Below are 20,127 nucleotides of genomic sequence, written 5' to 3'. Positions count from 1 at the left end.
CTCTCAGTGTCACGACATAAACTGCCAGCTGGACTAAACTCAAGCTTAGCAAGGGAGATGATGAAAGCCTCCTAGTGCTTGTATTGTGACAGATCTATATACCCACTGCATGCTCCATGTCACTGTCAGTGGGAGGCAGGGATCCTCTTTTCTCTGACCTCTTAACTGCTGCATCGCTGTGTATGGCAGTAACATGACAGTATATACTGTACTGAAGAGCCCCATCCAGGCTGAAGAGAGCAAAATCTCTTCAGCCAAAGCCAGGTCTTCAAACTTTGGTGTTCTCTATAGCGCAGTGGAACAGCAGCTGCCAGCCATGCACAGCAGTCATCCTGGCCTTGGAAAGAAGCCTGTCCCAGTCAGGCTGCTGTCCGCTGCCTTTGTGAAGCTCGGTTGGTGTGTGCACAGCATGAGCCCTCCTGTATCGTGGTCCGAGCTGCTTGCAATGATGTGGCAAAAAACCCCTCTCAGCTGATTTATTTGCTCCTGGAGGCCTACAGCTGTGTGCTGAGCAGGATTGTCTGTTTCTATGTGGTAAAGGGAAAACATGTACAGGCAGGCCGAGGCAACTCCAGCTGAATTCTCATCTAAGGACACTAATTTAGCACATATCCTTCCCGAACGTACAATACTGTCCTGCAGTGCCCAGGCCACCTCCCATTTGGCAGGTGTGGGCTCTGCCTCATGACAGCGTGGCTGAGCCAGCACCGTAAAAAAGGCATGGAGGTAACCAACATGGGTGTGGCAGCTGTCATGATAAGGAGGTGACTTAAATCAGCTGCAGAAGATGAAATATGGGATTGAACTGCTCAGTCAAGCTCAGTCCCAGCATCCTTGGTGTCACTGCTGCTGCAACCTGCATGAGTTAAAGAATGCATGATAGGAGTGTGCCCATCTGGGGGCTGTTTTTGCAGTGTAGGTAAGACTTTGTATTCAGCCAAGTCCGATGTGTGGCCCAAGTCCCATTATCTGGTTCCTGTTGCAGGTACAACAGCTGTGCACTTCTTCTTGACTATGCATCCAGCTGTCACCAGTAACTTCCCAAGTCCATCTACCTTTGAGGAGATACAGTTTTTTAATGGACCTAACTATCATAAAGGCATTGATTGGTAAGAACTCTGATGTATTGTATTCTGTGATCTGGTGCACCCCTGTCTTCTCTTGAATCACTGCATGTCCACCTCAGTAGCTTCTCTCTTACTGAACAGCTGTTTTCATTGCTACTGCTCAGTGTATGTTCTCTATTTTCGTGCTAGCCCCACTTGCTTAGTCCCAGGAGCAGGACAGGCAGTTTCTGATTTTACTGACTGTTCACCAGAAGACTTCTAGGCATGGTTAAGCTTTAAAACTTCAGAGTCTTTGTTCAATGCACTTCTGTCATGAGGTTTTTTTTCCTGTGACATGCAAAACAGACAACAATGTGCTCATAAAAATGTTCTCTGTGGTTTCTGACTTACGACAGTTAGTACAGTGGGGACAACCTTCCTGCTGTTCTGAGCCCTTTAGACTTAGAGCCATCACTACATTCCTTGCTCTGGCTCCAACATCCATGTGCATACTTTGACCTTTACCTGTAAAAGCATGCAGTTACGATAAAGTGTTAGCACCTGGCAGAGAGATTCTAGTGTCACTGGCACTACCATACCAGTTTCCAGGCAGAGAAACACAGGTGTTTCTTGCCCAAAGCTTAAACTCTGCAGTCCCTCATGCATGGCTCTGAGGCATACCTGTGTGACAGTGAGGCATTCTGCCATAGGATTTCTTTGCCTGTGAGCTGTAGATTTTGTCCAACTTCTCTGATCACTTAGAGGACCATTGAAAAGGTACTGAAAAGTGGTTTGTACTTGAGCAAAGCTTATTTGAGTCAAGTAGTACAAAGCAATTGCTCTAGCTGACAGGTAGGCCTAGAAAGCCTAGGCTTCTATATGCATCCCCTGGAAAAAATCATCCAACTTGATTTGAGTGTAACATCGCATGCAGGAGGAGAGATTTTGTGTTTAGCCTAACATTTGAGTTCACTGTACAGCTTAAATCTCAGCTTTACAATGCCCTGGTGCCCCATTGCCCCCTATCCTACCATTACCTGAATGTCTTAAGTTTCTATGTTACTAATTTGCTAAACTCTTGAGGCAGAGCAGAACTCTTTGCCCTGCATCTCAGCTCTGGCCTCAAGGTATGGAGACATATGATTTAGACAAGTTTAAACTAGTGGTTAGTGGCAGGGCAAGCGGTTACCTCAGACCTTACTCGGACAAAGCCTCTTTTCTGCTGAGCTTGCAATTAGTACCCTGCCCTCAACCTTTTCCTTCCAACCCCCACCAAGGACTTGGGGAACACACTCACAGCAAAATACTTTCTTACCCTTTTATCATCTTCAACTTTCTCCATCATGCTCCACCACTCGTGCCAGCTCTGCACTCATTTGCCCATTCAGTGCATTACTGGGAAGGTGCAGTTGTCCTGTGAAGTGTGCCTGTTGAAAAGCAGCAAGGGCATCATTTTGTTGTGTGTCATTTCTTGGCTGGACCATGCTGCTCACCAGCATCCCATCTGTTTGGCAGGTACATGGAATTCTTTCCTATACCCTCCAATGCCAGCACAGACTTCATGTTTGAGAAGAGTGCCAATTACTTTGACACAGAGGTGGTACCAAAACGTGGTGCAGCCCTGCTGCCTCGAGCCAAAATCATTACTGTTCTGATCAACCCTGCTGATAGAGCCTATTCGTGGTACCAGGTAACTTCCCTGCAATATTCTGTGGGTGAGGGCCAGAGAGGTGTTCTGGGGGTGAGGCACAAAGTCCATAGATCAGTTTTCACAGAAGGGTGAAGGGACGTGATGCAGGCTGCCTGCAGAGTGTGGAGAGAGTTACTGACAAAGGCAGTGGGTGGTTGCGTGGAGTCAGTGGGATCTGCAGAGAGGTGTGTAAGGTGGGATGTTGTGTTCCCACTCCTAAGCACAGCCTATGTTTTTCAGCACCAGCGTGCTCACAATGACCCTGTGGCACTCAATTACACCTTCTACCAAGTGATCTCTGCCAAATCCCAGGCCCCTCAGGAACTGCGCAACTTGCAAAGCCGCTGTCTGCTCCCTGGCTGGTATTCGACTCACCTGGAGCGCTGGCTAACGTACTACCCCTCTGGGCAGGTAGGAGGCTTGGCAGCAGAGGCTCTCACAGAGCCCCTTGGGAGTTGAGTCAAAAGAACAGTGTAACACATGCATGTGCCTCCCCTTGTTTTCATTTCACTTTGTGTCTTGTCTCCTGGAACAAGAGCCATCATTTGCTCCCTCCCATCATGACCTGGTAAGAAATCAGGCTTGACTACTGTGATTTTGCACTTCAGTGTGTTTGTGAAAGTGAGGACACTGTGCTCTCCTGGAGAGCTCCACCATATTAAGAAGTTCAGCAAGCACAGCAGTGTCAGCCCCACCTTTCTTCCTTTCATCTTGGCAGCCTTCAGCCCACGGACCCTTTTAAGGGCCAGTAGGTGTTCAGCTACTTGCTGACATTTCATTGCTTTAAAGGGAGGCTTTTGGCCTCGTGACACTTGTTAGTCCCCATGCTGTGAAGCCTTTAGCTGTCTGCTGAAGCAAAACTTCACTGCAGGGATGTCAGGTTCCTGTGTTTTGTGTATGTACATTTGCAGAAAGTCAGTTATAGACAACTTAGACCATTAGTATATCTGAATCTCAAAAAAACTTAGAAACTGCCTGATAAGTGAGTCAGGACTTGTTTTTCCAAGTTCCTTTCTGCTGCTACAGCTATCTTCAGTCTGTAATCCAGCAGAGGCTTATAATGCCAAAGTAACAGCCTGAACTGTGCATGACAGATCTGCCAAGACTAAAAGAGACATGGGAAAACATTCTTGGGCTTGTATCTAATTTCCTTACTATTCCTGGAGGTAACTGCTGTGAGGCATGATAGAGCCAGACCCACCATGCTTACCCTACCTTCCTGCCTCGCTCAGACTTCAGTTCATGTGACTATTTTTCTGTTCTGTTCTTTGGACTAGGTAATTTATTAGCACACCTGTTGTTAATTTATTTGCTATGCTACATGTAACAGGAGACTAACCGTAGGTTACAGAGGTACTTGGCACAGTGGCTGCTGACATCTAAAAACAATACATGAAGTTTCCAGAGACAATCTGAAATCATGCTACTGCTGGGCCTTAGTGCATAGTTACAGGAGTTTGGCTAAAGGCAAGTTTATTAGGCAAAGCCTCTGATGATCTGTTGGCTTATGGAACTTGTGGTACTGTCATAGCTTCTGTGGTGATAAATGAGCCTCATCCCTGCAGCATGTTGCTCTAGAATAAACAAGCCTTAGCAGCCTTTACTCATATGTCAGGGCAGTTTTGAGATCAAGGAAGCTCATGGGTGTCATTCAGCACAAGCTGTCAGAAGCTAAGGTGGCTGCTGTCTCTGCTGTCCTTGCAGCTTCTCATTGTGGATGGTCAGGAGCTGAGACACAACCCTGCCTCTGTCATGGACAATATCCAGAAGTTCTTGGGAATTACACCGCTCTTCAACTACACCCAGGCCCTCAGGTAAGGAAATTGTTCTTGGGAGGACATGTTCTTAGCCAGGTGTGATATTAATAAGTACTTGAGTGGAAGAATACTTCTAATCTCTGACTTGAAACACCTGTTAAGGCTTCAGAGGTATACCTAACCATAAAAGCAGGTTTAGATAGCAGTGTTGGGACTGGAATCCAGTGATTAGGCTTTCCAAAAATGACGGGGAGGGTGTTTTTGGCACTGTCATGGAGACACAGGATGAAGTTGCTTTGAGAAGTAATTCCAGTGGTCTTTACGGTGTCAGAAAAGGTGCTTTTTGTTATACCTGTATCTCACAGAACATAGAAGAGGTAGAATAAAAAAAGTGGCAAGCTGCTCCTATCTTCAACCAGATGGAGCTTAAGGGCACATTGCAGAGTTTTGAGGTACAGAGCCTATTATTACAGAAGACAGTGGATTGGGCAGCTGTCCTGAGCTATCCCAGGACGTGGAGCCACTACCACACTGCTACTCAGTTAAAGCCCATTATTGTGGCCTTGCCCACAGTGCAAGTGCAATTAATCTGAACAGATAAAGTGTTAGTTGAAGGGGAACTGTGACTCTTACCAGTCTTCAGTGGAAACTGCACACCCAGTGGAGATCCTGCATGTTGTTATTTGCAGCTAAAACCTGCGCTTTCACACCTTCCCTGCTATGACTGCTGAGGCTAGTTGAGGGTAGTGGGTGGTGTGTGTGGGTGCAGGCATACAGCAATTGCCCTTCAACAGCAGAGGAGAACCAATTCATTTCTCCGGCCACTGTTTTTCATGTGGGTGGCAGATGGCTGCCCAGGGGAAGGCACTGGGGAAGCCTCACTTGCCAAAGCACATATGATTGTAAATGGACTGTTTACAGTGGTGGTCTTAGCTGATACCCTTAGGGCAAAAATTAAACAGTATTGGTATTTGCTCAAACCTCAAGCTCACGTTTGGACAACTGAGGGGACCGACCAGACCCAGACATGCTTCTCAGTATTGCCTTAGGCTGGTTTTTTTTTTAGCAAGAAAATACCAACTGACTCTTTACATAATTGGAGGATTCTCTAATATGTCTCAACTATAGTAAGGAGATTTAAAAGCATTTACATGCACTAAAACAGTTATTATTTCACCTTCCCCAAGCTAAACAGACAAATGTTCCAACACCTTGTTACATCTGCAGTTTGCATAAAGCTGAAACAGCCATGGTCAGAATGGGTAACAAGGAGTGCTAGAACACCAATACCACAAATAAACCCAAATCCAATTTGTAAAGCCTTGAATTGGGAAATACCTATAGAGTTACTTAATTTCTGCAGCTACTAATTGGGCATGTGGTCATGTCTTTTAAAGACAACTGTCCTTTTCAGATTTGATGAAGCAAAAGGATTTTGGTGCCAGCTGCTAGATGGAGGAAAGACTAAATGCCTAGGAAAGAGTAAAGGAAGAAAATACCCTGATATGGATTCCTCGGTGAGTAGCTGCCTCAAACCTGCTGGCAGCGTGAGATGTGGAAGGATCCCAGCAAACCAATCCTGATTTTCCTACCATCTGTGTCCTAGATACCCTGTGGAATGTCTTAAGAATATCATTTTCTTTCACAGTAATGTGGTCTGTATTTTCCACACAGTCACGGCTGTTCCTGAGAGACTTCTACCGGGAACACAACATTGAGTTATCCAAGCTGATGAACAGACTCGGGCAGCCCCTTCCAACCTGGCTCCGAGAAGAACTGCAGAACTCCAGCTGGAGCTGAGAGGGACTCCCTTACCTTCAGTGCCATGGGACGTGTGGTGCTCCAATGCCTGCTACAATGCCATGTCTTGTCAAGCCAAAACATCTGGACCAACTAATTGGAGCAGAGAATGTGCATGTGGAGCCTTTCCCCACCAGTGGGAAGGGCTGCTGCCTCTGATAGTGCCCTGGGGTATGGAGTGCAAGTCACATTCTTTGGTATCAGTGGTGTGGTACACTTGACTCACTTCCAGGAAGCTATTTGGAGCAGGGGAGAGAGCACGGTTAACACCTTATGTTTCAATTACTCTTCCCAGTATATGAAACAGGCACTAGCTGGAGGGTTAATGTGTTACTCCTCTTGAGTCCAGAAGTAAACGCTTAAGAGGCGAGCTACCGAGCCCGCTGCTGAGAGTTGTCTGTCTGGCAGCAGCAGGGTACAAGAACACGTTTTCCTCCCCCTGCAGAATACAGTGGCCATGATCATTACTTACTTATAGTGCCACTGCATGTGGCTGTGGAGGACTGCACCCCACAGATGGAATAGGCTTAAGATTGTCTCTCCCTATCTATCTGCAACATCACTGGTGTGTTAACAGTGTCCAGAGACTTCGGTCAAGGGGCAGTGGGAGATGAGAAAAAGCTGCAGATATTGACACAGAATTGATCTGTTATCGTAGGGAAATCATTGCCATATGTGGCAAGTACTTCTGGGCAGGGACTTGAGACATTTCAAGAGATAATGCACCAAGGAGCAGTATGTCCCCTTAGAGCACTTTGGAGGCATGTGTTAGTGCAGCATAGCAGCAGGAGGAGGCAGAGCTCAGGTATTGTAAAATGAGGCTGATAATACAGCTCAAAGGAGATAATTCAGTTCTCCATGTCTGCTCAGCTTAAAGGAAAAAAACCCACAACTAGCAACATATAGGCTGCCAGCTAGCACCTGTTTTAATCCCCTTGCAGTCCAGCAATCTGAGGAAAAAACGAAAACAAACCACAGTTACAAGTGGAAGGCTTGGAGTTAGCAAAAGTGGTTTCCTATGTCTAAAAGGGGCTGTTTAATTTACTACTTCTGCCTACCATCAAGTACACAAAGGTGCTTTGCCTCCTGCAGTTGCTGCACCATTATTCTCAGAGGAAATCCTCCATCACAGTTGGACATGTTTTGTTGCTGAGCCACAGGCTTCTAGAGTTGTGTAGGCTAATGTCCCTCCCTCCCAGGCACAGATGGTCCTTGGGAGATAGCTGCGGTTCCAGAGAACAGAGGGCCAGGGCCTATACGAACAAATTATGGAAACTTCCACAACTGTCACAGCTCCTTTTCTCCTATCCAGAGAGAGAAGCTGCTTCAACCAAGCTTTTCCATTGAGCCTTAGGTATTGTGTATTTCTGAAAGAATGGTGCATTTACCGTTGTATGTAAATGTATATAATATGCAATACAGTATTTTATTTCATGTGCCCTTGGAAAGGGTTATTTTGTGCAGCCAAAACGAAGGACAGAAAAGACTAGAACCCCCCCTCTCTGGCTCCTGTTAGAGAGAAGAGCCCAACTTCCTGCACTGGATTCATGTATAGCATCATTCACATTGAATGATAATGGAGAAATCCTTGGCTCTCGAAGCTGAGCACAAGTGTCTGAATAAAGGCTAGAAGTAGTAAGTGGAGATTCAATAAATGTACTACTTATTTTTCTTCTTTGTGATCATTTGGAGTGATGTCATGGACTCTAAAGCTGGTGGAAGGGTAAGAAAAACTGAAAACCTGCTCCAGCTCCTGCAGCTGGTATTTGGGAGAGAACAAAGGTGGTTCATTTGTAATAACTCAAACATTCTATGGGTTCTTGCTCTGCAAGTGCACCTGCAGGCTTGCAGAAGCTGGCACACACACAACCCCTAGTTAAGACTCAGTTCTTACTGGTCTGCACTAGCAATGACTTTTGGGCTGTCCCTGGCTCCTGCAGTAGTTTCCAGCTGCTGTGCTGCAGCTACAGAGCTTTGCTGCACACTGCCTGCCCAGGGCTGCAGTAATAAGCAACCTTACCCTGAACTGGAAGCAAAACATTGTTTAAATTGTCATGGTTGTGACAGCTCTATAAAACAGCCTGCAGCTCTTCACCAATAAACACAGCAGCAGCTGGTTTTGCATGCTGCCAAAGGAGGAGGGAGAGGATCTCAGGGACCAATGCTAGTGACCCTCCATTAACATGTTTTCCTGCTCTTAATCCATTACAGGTTATCAATTTACTTACACAATTGCTTCATGCTATACCTCAGACTATGGATCATCTTTGAGGAGATGGATTTAAACACAAAAACAATCAAGGTACCAGGAATAAGTGTTGGGAGGGGCTCAGTAAATGCCAGGGTAAGTGTACTGGCAATAGCAGCAAGGGGCAGCAGTGTAATCTCATTATTTATTATTTCCTTCCCCTCAGCTGTCTCATTTCTATGTTATACTTACTTGTTTATGCTAATGGCAAACAAATTACCTGCTGTGGTCAGACCCAATGGGCTGTCTTTGTCTGATCTAGCTGATGAAGAAGCATTTTCAAATCTGGTAACTCCTCCTGACAGCACACTGCTGCAGAAGCTACTCTCTTTCCAGACATCCCTTCAAAGCTGTGGAAGCAAACATCCCCTCCTAAGAGCAGCTCTTTTGTCAGAAACTGTGATACCAAAAAGCCAACAAAAACACATTTTCCAGTGAGGGAACACCAGTTAATGGATACTGACCCATTAGGCACTTACACAGACCCTCACACTTCACTTAATTTCAATACTGGAATAAACATCTTGACTCACTGTTCAGGAACTAGAGCTTCGTGGTAAGCAGGTCATTTCTAAATCAAGGAGAACACTACTAGAATCTGATACATAGAAAACTCACCCATTTTATAAAGGAATCACTCGGCCCAGGTATCAGAAAGACAGCTGACTGACTGTAACAGAGAGAGTAGCCAGGTCACATCACACTAAGAACTGAAAGGCTGCACAAAAGGTGAGAATTGACAAAAGCTCTAGGAAACAACTTCTTTAAAGAAAGCCATCAAAACAACCTCCAAAAAGAGCTCAGCATATGCAGATGGAACTACCCACATGCAACCTCTGGAATTCAATCAGTAAGATATTTAAAAGCAGGTTGCTGCCTCTTTCTGCTGGGTACAGCATCTACTGGTAGGAGTCTCAGCTTTACAGTAAAGACCTTTTAAGGGACCTGGGAGAATTTCTCCATAGCTAACAGCATGCATCAACTCTGTGTAGATCTGATCACTGAAAACTGCAAAGGTGCAGGAGCCTGCAGCTCATGAAGTCAGAATGACGCACAAGTCTGGAATCTAACACGCTCTCAAACTCATCCTGTTGTAGTTCAGCCTCTCACCCACGGCTGGTAAGAGAATCCTTTGAGTCCTTGATGGTGATTTTGCTGTATCAGTAGTACATGGTAAGAAAAGCAACAGGTCTGAACAGGCCAAATGAATGTGAAACAATTCTGTTCATCCCTTTGCCGAATCCTGAACGTCTCCTGGCTGACGTGGTGCAGCTGCGAGCACAACACCAGAACAACAGCAGCTAATACATACAGGCTGCCTCAAGCTAGGCACAGTGCCTGCCACCATGCAGGACGACGTAGATTGAACATTGATACCACCTCTGCAGTTTTCAGAGCTTTATACTGACAGTTTGTTCCTTCCCCTTTTTTTTTCTCTGAGTATAAACACTGAACATTGTTAAGATGAGGAATTAGTGCATGCTGCTGAGAAACCCTTTGCAAACTGGCTTTGCAACAAGAAAGTATTCCAAACTCGTCTCCACTACTCTTGAGAATTATATAGAAAAAAATTATTAATTGAAATTTGGCTTTAAATCATGGCTTTCTCCCAAGACTATTTGTCCTCATTCTCATCTGATCTCAAAAATGCCTGTACACCAGCATGACCATAATGGTGACACAGTCCCAGCAGGCTGAAAGCCAGCTCACATTTATTTCACTTACGGTAACCAAGGATCATAAATCAGTTTGGTCTCAGGTTCCTCCCCCCATGCCATCGGAAAAGGTGCATTTCAGGACTTGGAACAATGTGTTGACACTATGGTTCTCTACAGCAAGTGTCCCTTAAGCCCCAAACTTCCTGACAGAAGCTCTCCTGCCTGACTTCAAGGAAAGCATGACATGGAACAAAAATTGTGGGGAGGCAGTCCCGGTTCACAGTTCATGCTATGTGCATGTACTATACACAACAGACATTTTTAATGTATTTCTAGCATTTTCCCCTTCTTGTAGCTCACATCTGCTTCATGGCAATAAAGTAACTGTGCAGTGGAGCCTGTGCAGTATTAAGTAGGGATGAGAGCTGTAATCAGGCAGCCCCAACATGAAAGAAAAAAAGCAAAAGTCTCTTGCTCAGGGAGTAGAGTCACTGTCTTCATAGTAACATGAAACACTCTGCCACAGCAAAGCTGCCTGCTGACAGCACACACAGTTTGCATTTGGACATTTCCCTAAGGAAAAACACTGACTAGACACAGGCTCAAACAAAATCCAAGCATAGAAAAGCCCCAAGACACACTTACAGCTTTCACAGGTTAATGCCACTCTAGGGCAGGTACCTCCCTATCCCTTCCCCAAGTTCCAGTACTCTTAAAATAAGAACTTCAAGAAGCAATAAGATCAAAACTCACATCTGAATTATGAGTGGAGGGGGTGGGGTGCCAGTTACAGGGGAAGTTGTTTTTAAAAAAGGCAACACAAATAAAAACAGGTACCACTATGCAAGAAAGACTTCACCATCAGCAGGTCATACGGCACTTGAATTTGGACACCAAAAGAGCAAACAGAACATTCCAAATCAACTGCAGTTTAGAGCCATTCACTATCAACCAGCCAGACTTAAACCCAAAGTCATGAAACACTCATCAAATAATCCTGAAAAGTCCTCATGGCCCACCCTGCCCTTTTACTCTCTTCAGCAGACTGTCAGCACACTTCTGTTTCTGCACACTCTCTCCCCAGGTGCATTGTGGATAATTCAGTTTAATACCTAGGCATTAAGAGGAAGACAGCGTAAGAAAAACAGAACTTCCCCAACTCTTACAGAAGATGATTTCAATTGTACATAACCTTACAGCTGACTGACTTGTACCAGGAGAGAGTGATGAACTTCATGGGTACATTAATGCTTACTCCATTTCCATTGACTCTGGGTTGCTTGCGAGATACTCTAGCATTGTGTAGCAATAACCAAGCTAGTACTAAATAAGCAGGGAAATAAAAGCTTGTATTCTGCTCCAAAACACAACAGTGCTAGGCATGATAAAAGCCAAACCCATTCAAAGAATTAAAAACAGTTTAGGTTCAACAACTCCCCAGGAAGCTATTTCTGACAGGGTTCTCAGAGAAAGAAAATGCATATCCCACATAAATATTAACAACAGTTAATAATACTAGACAGCAGCACAATTTTCAGCTAACTCCAGCTCCACCTATTGCTAGGCACATTGCTTGATCAGATGATAACTCCAACTCGGATTGCTCAAGGGCTGCTAATACACTGAAGTCCAGAGGCAAAGAATTCTGCTAACTCATACTCAACAAGCAAGGAAGATGGTTATAGGTGAACAGGTCCAGAGAGAGAAGAGAGCCACCCCTCTCAGAGGCTGGCATAATTGAGCTACATAGAAAAAGGCTACCTGCAGCACGTGTTCTGAGGAATGACACTTGCAATGATGAAAGTCTTTTATTCAGTCCTTAAGAGAAAAATAAAATAAAATAATAAAAAGTCACACTAATCACAGAGTGGCTTCGTTTGGAAGGGACTTTAGAGACCATCTACTCCAACCTCCCCACCTCTCAACTAGACTTGGCTGCTCAAGGCCTCATTCAGAACAGCCTTGAACAACGTCAGGGAGGAGGCATCCACAACCTCCCTGAGCAACTTATTCCAGAGTCTCACCACCTTCATAGTGAAGAACTTCTTCCTAAGATCCAGCATAAGCCTACTTTCCCTCAGCTCAAAACCAGTTCCCCCTTGTCCAATCACTACACACCCTTATGAAGAGTCCCTCTCCAGCCTTCCTGTAGGATCCCTTCAGGTATTGGAAGGCAGCTCTAAGGTCCCAAGAGGAAACCAATCCAGCATGTGAAAGCAAGTCATGGTGAACAAAGGACACAGGAAGCAGTACAGTCTAAAGATCTCATTTGTCTTACCTTCAAGGAACAGGCAGTGAATTAGACTTTGCCCAAAATGACAATAAACCATTGCAAGGTTTGCTACCACAGAACGTCATCTGTCTTCATGCAAGTTGGGGCCAGGCCCTACCCAGAAAAATACCTGTAGCTATGAGTGTTGACTAAATTCAGCATTTGCTGCCCAGCCTGGGAAGAGGTGGTATCAACACAGAAAACAGCTTCTCAGCTATGTAAAACCATTTTCACACTGGAAAAGCTGTAAAGCCCTCTCTGCAGCCACTTCATGTGTTGCTGGTAAGGACAAGGACCTAGAGAACATTAAATGAAAACACATGGGTTAACTGAAAGTCAAAAGGAAATATGAGCTGGCTGCAAACTTTGCTCTTTTACATTCTTCTGCTAAAATGTGTCTTCAGAATTTCTGAGCCTAAGTATTTTCACCATTCCTGGAACAGTGACCAAACAAACAAGATTGCACTAGTTAATACTTTTTCTTGCTTTAAGAGCAAGTTGATGCTTCTGGGACCACCAGAGCTCATCACATCTCTTACAAAGGGAAAAATACCTCAAGAACCTCCTAGCTATAAAACAATAAATTTCATTATCATCTCATCTCAGTTTCTCCATTCTTTGCTCAGATACATTTCCATGGGATATGGCTCAGGGCCGACAGATTAAGAAATGCAGATAAAGTCACAGAATGCACAGGGTTGGAAGGGATCTCTAGAAGTCATTTAGCAAAAGACCCCTGGAATAAGCAGGGACATCCCCAACTAGATCAGGTTGCTCAGAGCCCCATCAAGCCTGACTTTGAATGTCTTTAGGGATGGGGACTCCATCACCTCCCTGGGCAACCTGTTCCAGGGTTCCACCAGACTCTACTATATAGTAAAGAGCTTATTCCTAATGTCCAATCTAAATCTCCCCTTCTCTAGCTTAAAAACATTGCCTCTTGTCCTGTTGCTACATACCATAGTTAACAGTTCCTCCTCAGCTTTCCTGTAGGTATCCTTCAGGTACTGGAAGGCAGCTATAAGGTCTCTCTGGAGCCTTCTCTTCTCCAGGCTGAACAATCCCAACTCTCTTATTCTGTCTTTGTAGGAGACGTGTTCCAGCACTCTGATGATTTTTGTGGCCCTCCTCTGTGCCATCAGGTCCATATCCTTCTTGTATTGAGGGCCCCAGAGAGAAAATCTCTCTCTTGTCACCAGACTACCAGGACGCAGCTGCCAGCCGAGTTAAAACCAGGACAGTCCGTATTGGCAATGCGAGGCTCAAGCCTGAGGATTCAGTTCTGCTAGAGTCAATCTGTTCACCTTGTGTTTGCTTTAGTTTGCTTCCCTCCACCTTGAGGTACTCACTTTCCTGGCTGCATTGCTGTTTCTGGTCAGGCTCTGTGAGCTCTCACACAGTTTATGTACCTGCATAGCCTGTGGGATCCTCTGTTCATCACTTTGGGGAGATGCCTTAAGGTGCTGCTGGCACTGTGCAGCTTGATGGCAGGTTTAGTATGCTCTGGTTATTTGGTCCAGCTGGGTTTTGTATGCAGTGTCACAACTTAACAGTCATCTCACCCAGCTGATTAATGGAACAGAGGAGAGCACTTATCCATCTTATGAGGGTTTCCAATACCCTTGAGACACAACACCAGCCTGCTTCTGTTGTTGCCTCTCAATTGTGTGCCTGCTCTTGACCATTTTAACACAAATCTTCTCCAAGAATACCATTTGGACACCTGCCCTGAGGTTGGATAATTGAGTGACAGGGCATGTGGGAGAGTATGGACAAGTACCTAGGGCGGTGGTCACCTCCAGTGCTTTGGAATTTCATCCCTGAGCAAGAGCAAAACCCTGACAAGCTGGTGAAATGTTTGGAAGAAGAACGTTGTCAGCTTGGAAATGTCTGAGAGGTACAAATCACTGCGATGAGGTGGGGAATGGCCCATGCCTATATCAAGCTCTTCTCAGTGCTGTTCAGCATGCAGAAGAGAAAGAGGAGGTGTTTGGGCCTACAGACAGAGCAACAGGCATGGCAGCTGTACTGCAGAGCCAGCCTGTGCCAGTATCCATTGCCCATCAGGTCCATGCCTTTCTTGTGCTCAGGGCTCCAGAGCTGGACACAGTACTCCAGATGAGGTCTCACCACAGTAGAGTAGCAGAATCACCTCTCTCCATCTGCTAGCCGTGCCTCTTTGGATGCAGCCCAGGACAAAACTGACCTTCTGGGCTGCAAGCACAATCCAGGACTGAAAGTGAAGATCTGAATAAACAAGCATGCAGCAGTTCCACACAGCTTCCACCTCTGTCTGCTCACTATGAGGAACGTTTTTGGAGAAAAGACTGCAAAATTCTGAAACTACTGACCTGTGTCTCGTAGCACTGAGCTGTCTGTTCAGTCAATGCCAGCCTCTGCAGAGATGCATAATTCTTAGAGCAGTACCAAGCAAGAAATCTTTGGCTCACAGCTTGTGTAAAAGCTCTGGTTATCTGCCTTGTGCCGGACTGCTGTTCCCCAAGGCAAGATGGCTATCTACCAGGGCTCACAGAAGCTCCCACTGACACATTGCTGGCCAGCTCTATCAGACTGTCAACATCATAGCAGAGAGAAGAGAGAGTCAGTCTAAGAAAACGAGTGTTTAATCAGGAAACAAGAAGAGACAAGGGATAAGAAACAGGAGAATAATACCCCAGCCAAAAGAAACACGATTGTACAACTTGGAACAACCAGGATCAAAACATCCTATGAGCCAGCAGTGCCCAGTGGTGGACACTCCTGAAAAAGAACCCAAGTACTTCTGGCTGTCTCCAGGTAGCTCAGTGCAGTTATGGACCCTGACTGCCCAAGCTCCAGCCTCTGCCCTCAGCAGGTGCTGCAGAAAGCCACAGAGATGGCCCCGGCCCTGCTAATCCAGTCTCAGCTTCTCTCAATAGGAGGTGCTGAAAGGAATAAAGGGGCACTGTGCACAGCAATCCCAGCCTCTCCCAACAGGAGATGGTGTGTAGAGTAAGAGAAGCCCATACAAAAAAAAAGAAAGTTTACATATTTATAAATGTCAAAATAAATATTTAAGACAGAATCCCCCACCCCTCTAACACGTGCGTAATCAGACTGCAAACTGCTCGCAGGACAGCCTCCAGGGGCTCAGGGAAAAAAGCAGTGACTACACCACAGGGCAGCCAGTTCAACTTCCTTCTCGTTTCCCGATGCTTCTGAAGCCTGCAGCCCACGGAGGAGGAGGAGGAAGAGCGAGCAAAGCAGAGCGCCAACACGCAGCAGTGCTGGAGAGGAATGTCATGGTATAAATACATCAGCTCAGTGGTTTCCAACAAGGTAAAACTAAATAAAAAAGACACCATAAGGAAGGATGGTATAAATGGAACTACAGCTATGCGGGGCAGAGGTTGCGCGTCCATGGAGCTCCGCCTGCCGTCACGGCGAGAAGGTGGTCATTTCCAGAGAAACCCTTTGCCACAGCTCCTTTGTCTGCTTGCTGCGCTTTAGGTTCTGGAGAATATCATTGAACTGCATCACACCCATGGGAGTCAGGCAGAAGGCGATTCTGGCGCTGCGGATGGCATTCACAAAGTCATCATAGTCAGCTGACGTGAGATGGATCAGCCGATGATGGATGTACTGGATGGGAACAGGGAAAGAGCCTTAAGGTATTTGTTCACCACCCTCATGTTGATGACACTCCGAGGAGCTACCGCTGCACATGATCCTGTTACCCCATGAAAAGTACCAGGATTCAGAAGCTCTGACAGAGGAGAGCTAGCTCAAAAGACAGCAATGTTATATCCTGCATCTTAACACAGCCACGGTGAGTGCCCCCTCAGAGCACCAAAATGCACCACACGGCATCAGCAGACACTCTTTCCTTCATGAGCATCAAATTGTGTCACAGTACAGCACAAAAGGGCTAGCTAACACCACCCTGCCACCCACCAGCATCTAACCCTCACACCATTCATTCTGTAGGTTATACTTGGGGATGCCTTTGCTAAGGTGTATGGAAGGAGTAAAGATTACAATACAAAACATCTCTAGATTTAGCACTGTCACTTCCATCAGCTTCTCAACTAAGGCCCAAAAACCGCAGGTCCAGCTTCTGAAAATCTATTTCCCTAACACAGCTAAGAAAAAGAGCTCAAGTGAACAAGCTGTCTATTCTCAAAAAGATCACCTAGGAGATAGGACAGCTGATCCAAACTGGACAGTATGTCTACTGGTCATTTATTCAAAAGAAGATGACACACTCAGGGTGTCCTGTTCACACTGCTTTAAGGAACAGGCAGCTCTGGTATTCCAGCTGGCTCACTGAAACACACTTCTGGATTCATTAAATCCTGAGATATCTCATCTATACTGGTAGCTGACCAAACCACTTCCACTATTAGTGTCAGCACTGGCACACCAGACTGCCATGCCAGAGCTTCATGACAGGCTACAAACAAGGAAAGAAAGAAAAAATAAAAGCCCAAGATAATAATAATAATGACAATAAAAAGCTAGGAAGGGAGGTGGACAGGGGGTTTAAAACCTAGCAAAGAAAACATTCAGATACGGATAGCATCTGGCGGGGGAGGAAGAGAACATGAAACAGAACCCTGGAAGAAACACTGAAAACTGAACACTAGAAGAAAGAAGTAGCACAATGAGGTCCTTTGTATGCAGCCTCCAAACAGGCAAGCAATGCCTGCTCTAGACCCTGCTGAAGGTGACAGATGCAACAGACAGTGGACCAGTTCAGCTACCACCACCCAAATTGCCATCTCCTCTTCAAACACACACACACACTGAGGTAGTACCTGTGAGGCAGGCAACGGCCTGGCAACTTTGCTAGGCAAGAAGACAGACCACACATTACCTGCATGTAGGCCTGCTGGCACCTCTGCACTAGCTGGTGGAAGGCAGGTGTGCGCAGATGGTTGTGCAGATGGGCAGGGTTGAGCCTCTGTAGAGCTTCCATGATGATCTCCTGGAGCACAAAAGGGCTCAGCACACCCTTGGCTGCACCAAGGCAAAATTGATGCACATAGTTTACACCTGCACAGGAAGGAGAAATCAGAACAACAGAGTTAGGAAAACAGACACACAAGTCAAGTACTTCCCAGCAAGAACCTGGATTTGGAGCATGTTCTTCTGAGTGTAATATATCCTCCAGCAGGCTTGGGGGAGATAGTTTAGGAAACTCACAGGGACGAGAAATCACTCTGATACATTCCCTAAGTCTGAGTGGAAACAAGGACCTACCCTCAGTCACTGATATTCCTGATTCATCTGTCTTATAAAGGGGTTATGAAAGAAAAACTATGAGGCAAGGTAATTACATAGGCAAGGATACGCTGCACTCCTTCCATTGTTCCTTGTCTGCCCATCTAGGAAGCATCTACAGCCCCAACACTCAGGCCTTAAGGAGGCTGGAAATAGTAAAGCTTCCCCACTGATGCCTACAGTGGAGCTGCCCTAGCAGCAGAAGCCATGCCACTAGACAGATTGTATGCAGACTGGTTTGTTGGTTTCTTTTTAAGAAATAATTGGGGGGGTGTGGGGGGTGTGTGTGAACAATCAACCAAACCAAACCAAACAAAAAAGATCCAAGAAAAAAGTGAAACCTAAACCATTTGTTTAATGAACAGGCAGTGTGAGCACAGGTCTTCACGAAGGTGCAAACATACATAAGAAAGAGGAATACCTACATGACAGTAGAAAGGGAGAAAGTTGTTGTAGAAGAGATACAAGCTCTGATCCCTATCCAACCTCATGCCTGATCCCTATCCAACCTCATGCCTCAGCATGCCTGCAGAACCCAGAAATGGGACAACTGCCTGCATGAAAGAGCAGCAGGGTACTTCCGAAACATTCTCAGATATGGGATCAGGTATCAGGTTAACCCTTGAAGTTTCATTCTTTGGAGAGCTCTTTCCCACCATGGTCCAAATCCCAGCAAGTGGATTTCTGCTGAAGTACTGCTCTGAGCCTTACCTAACTTTGCAGCTAACCCAAGGAGCCATTTTACATCCTCTGTGTAGGGTGGGCTGCGGGAGAAGTTGTTTGGATGGTCGTTGTGAGCTCTTCGGCCAAGCATCTCCAGAGCCAGCATCCCTGTGAGAAAGGGGCAGCCAGAGTCAAGCAGCACTCCTGCCCAGTTAGGCTTAGTCTAGCACCTCTCATTGCAATACAACTTGATGGCCTGCCCTTCATCAACAGAAAATTCCTAGCTGCAAAGAGTTCAGAGTGAAACAAAAGGCCCAGCTTGGAGCCTGTCACCAAAAGAAGTATCTGCAAGAACATCTGGATCTGCTACTCCAGGCTGGGAAATGCGCACAACCACCACCCCTGCATGTTACTGCAAAGAGATGGTTCACTAGTTTCTACAGCAGGGTCAAGCAGAAAGGCAGGCTGCACTACAATGCATTTGCTCCAAATTTTGCAGCAAATCAACCTACTCAGGAGCAAAGATGAGAGGCTAACACCAGTCTGCAAACTTTTTGCTTATTCCATTACAGCTCTTCACACAAATCCTCCTATTTAACAAGTTTTAAAATGGCAACAAGCACTATGTCTTGATCTTCTAGACCCTCTTCCCTGCCCTTGCTTTTCTGTCACTCAGGCTAATGAACAACTTCCCAGGCTTACCTGAGCTTACCACTGCAATGCTGCCAATGACACGTGCACCCTTTCTGGCTAATGAGCAGTTTCTTCTCTAGTTTCAACAACAGCAACAACACCTCAAGCAACCTCAATTGAGCCTTCCTTTAATTTTTCTTGCTGTTTCTGTTGATTTGCTGCCCTGTGCTGGTTTTGCTTACATTAGAGGCTCCTTCCTCCCTCCTTAAGTATCCACTGGGTTGGACCATGACTGTGTAAGAGTAGCTGACTGCAATCTAAGCTCAGTCAGAAATCCCAAGACATCCTTGTACCTATGGCAGTTCAGGCAGAGACTGTACTTCCTCATAACCAGTGTGACTGGGGAAGGGATGCTAATTACATACCCACACTCCACAAAATATAAGTTCCCTCCATGTAGGTCTTCAACAACCTAGCTAGAAAGGCACAGGTCACATCCCTCTGTGCTTCTGAAGACTCAGCTGGTATTAAACCAGAAGTGTGCCTTCACCATCCCTGAGCAGCAAGATCTGAACTCCATTTTTTTCACTGTCACACAATTGCAAAGCCCTAACCAGAGTCCTTCATGTACAAGGCAAGAGTCTGCCCAGCTCTAACCCACTTAGCTTGATCTTCTACTCTGATGGCTCTTAACAGCAGTTGTTCAACATGCTATTGCTTTGTCTCCATTTTTAGCCTCCATGTGTCATCACAAACTGGATTTCTCCAAGTGACAGTGAAAACCTGCAGCCCTGCCCTGAATCCTTCTCAAGGGGGCCACAGAAACCCACTTGGCTGTCCTTACCAACTCGGTATGCGGAGTGGAGGTAGTGCAGACCCTGAGGGCTCACGGGCTGACTGTGCTGCTCATCCTCGGCAGGAAAACCCCCTGTAACAAGGGAGTTGGGCTGTGAGGACAGAGTTGTCAAGGAAGCCCCCTGAATCGCTGGGAACGTTGATCCTGCATGGACGCTTCCTACTGAAGAGAGCAAAACAGCAGCATTAGGACCCACCACCAGCTTTAAAGGTTTACCTTGGCCATCATCTCCCTCACCTGAC

At 45.9% G+C, this 20,127-nt stretch overlaps 2 protein-coding genes across 3 annotated transcripts in view; one reads left to right on the top strand and one right to left on the bottom strand.

The window, feature by feature from the left end:
• Positions 1–7,962, top strand: part of NDST2 (N-deacetylase and N-sulfotransferase 2) — a 50,427-nt gene extending 42,465 nt beyond the window's left edge. The window contains exons 9-14 of the mRNA XM_009897651.2: positions 986–1,109; positions 2,562–2,736; positions 2,977–3,147; positions 4,441–4,550; positions 5,908–6,010; positions 6,168–7,962. Of these exons, the coding sequence (XP_009895953.2) occupies positions 986–1,109; positions 2,562–2,736; positions 2,977–3,147; positions 4,441–4,550; positions 5,908–6,010; positions 6,168–6,293 (809 nt within the window). The 3' untranslated portion in view covers positions 6,294–7,962. The remainder of the gene's footprint in view (positions 1–985; positions 1,110–2,561; positions 2,737–2,976; positions 3,148–4,440; positions 4,551–5,907; positions 6,011–6,167) is intronic.
• A 6,496-nt stretch (positions 7,963–14,458) lies between these two features.
• Positions 14,459–20,127, bottom strand: part of ZSWIM8 (zinc finger SWIM-type containing 8) — a 60,994-nt gene continuing 55,325 nt past the window's right edge. Inside the window, exons 23-26 of one of the 2 annotated variants that reach the window (XM_009897652.2) lie at positions 19,874–20,047; positions 18,445–18,564; positions 17,327–17,505; positions 14,459–16,092 (exon numbers count right to left, since the gene is read on the bottom strand). In XM_009897652.2, the coding sequence (XP_009895954.2) occupies positions 15,889–16,092; positions 17,327–17,505; positions 18,445–18,564; positions 19,874–20,047 (677 nt within the window). In that variant the 3' untranslated portion in view covers positions 14,459–15,888. The remainder of the gene's footprint in view (positions 16,093–17,326; positions 17,506–18,444; positions 18,565–19,873; positions 20,048–20,127) is intronic. The other variant, XM_054163324.1, reaches the window with a different exon arrangement.

Source organism: Dryobates pubescens, chromosome 8, assembly GCF_014839835.1.
Source record: "Dryobates pubescens isolate bDryPub1 chromosome 8, bDryPub1.pri, whole genome shotgun sequence".
Taxonomy (NCBI): Eukaryota; Metazoa; Chordata; class Aves; order Piciformes; family Picidae; genus Dryobates; species Dryobates pubescens.
This window is presented reverse-complemented; position numbering and strand designations above follow the sequence as displayed.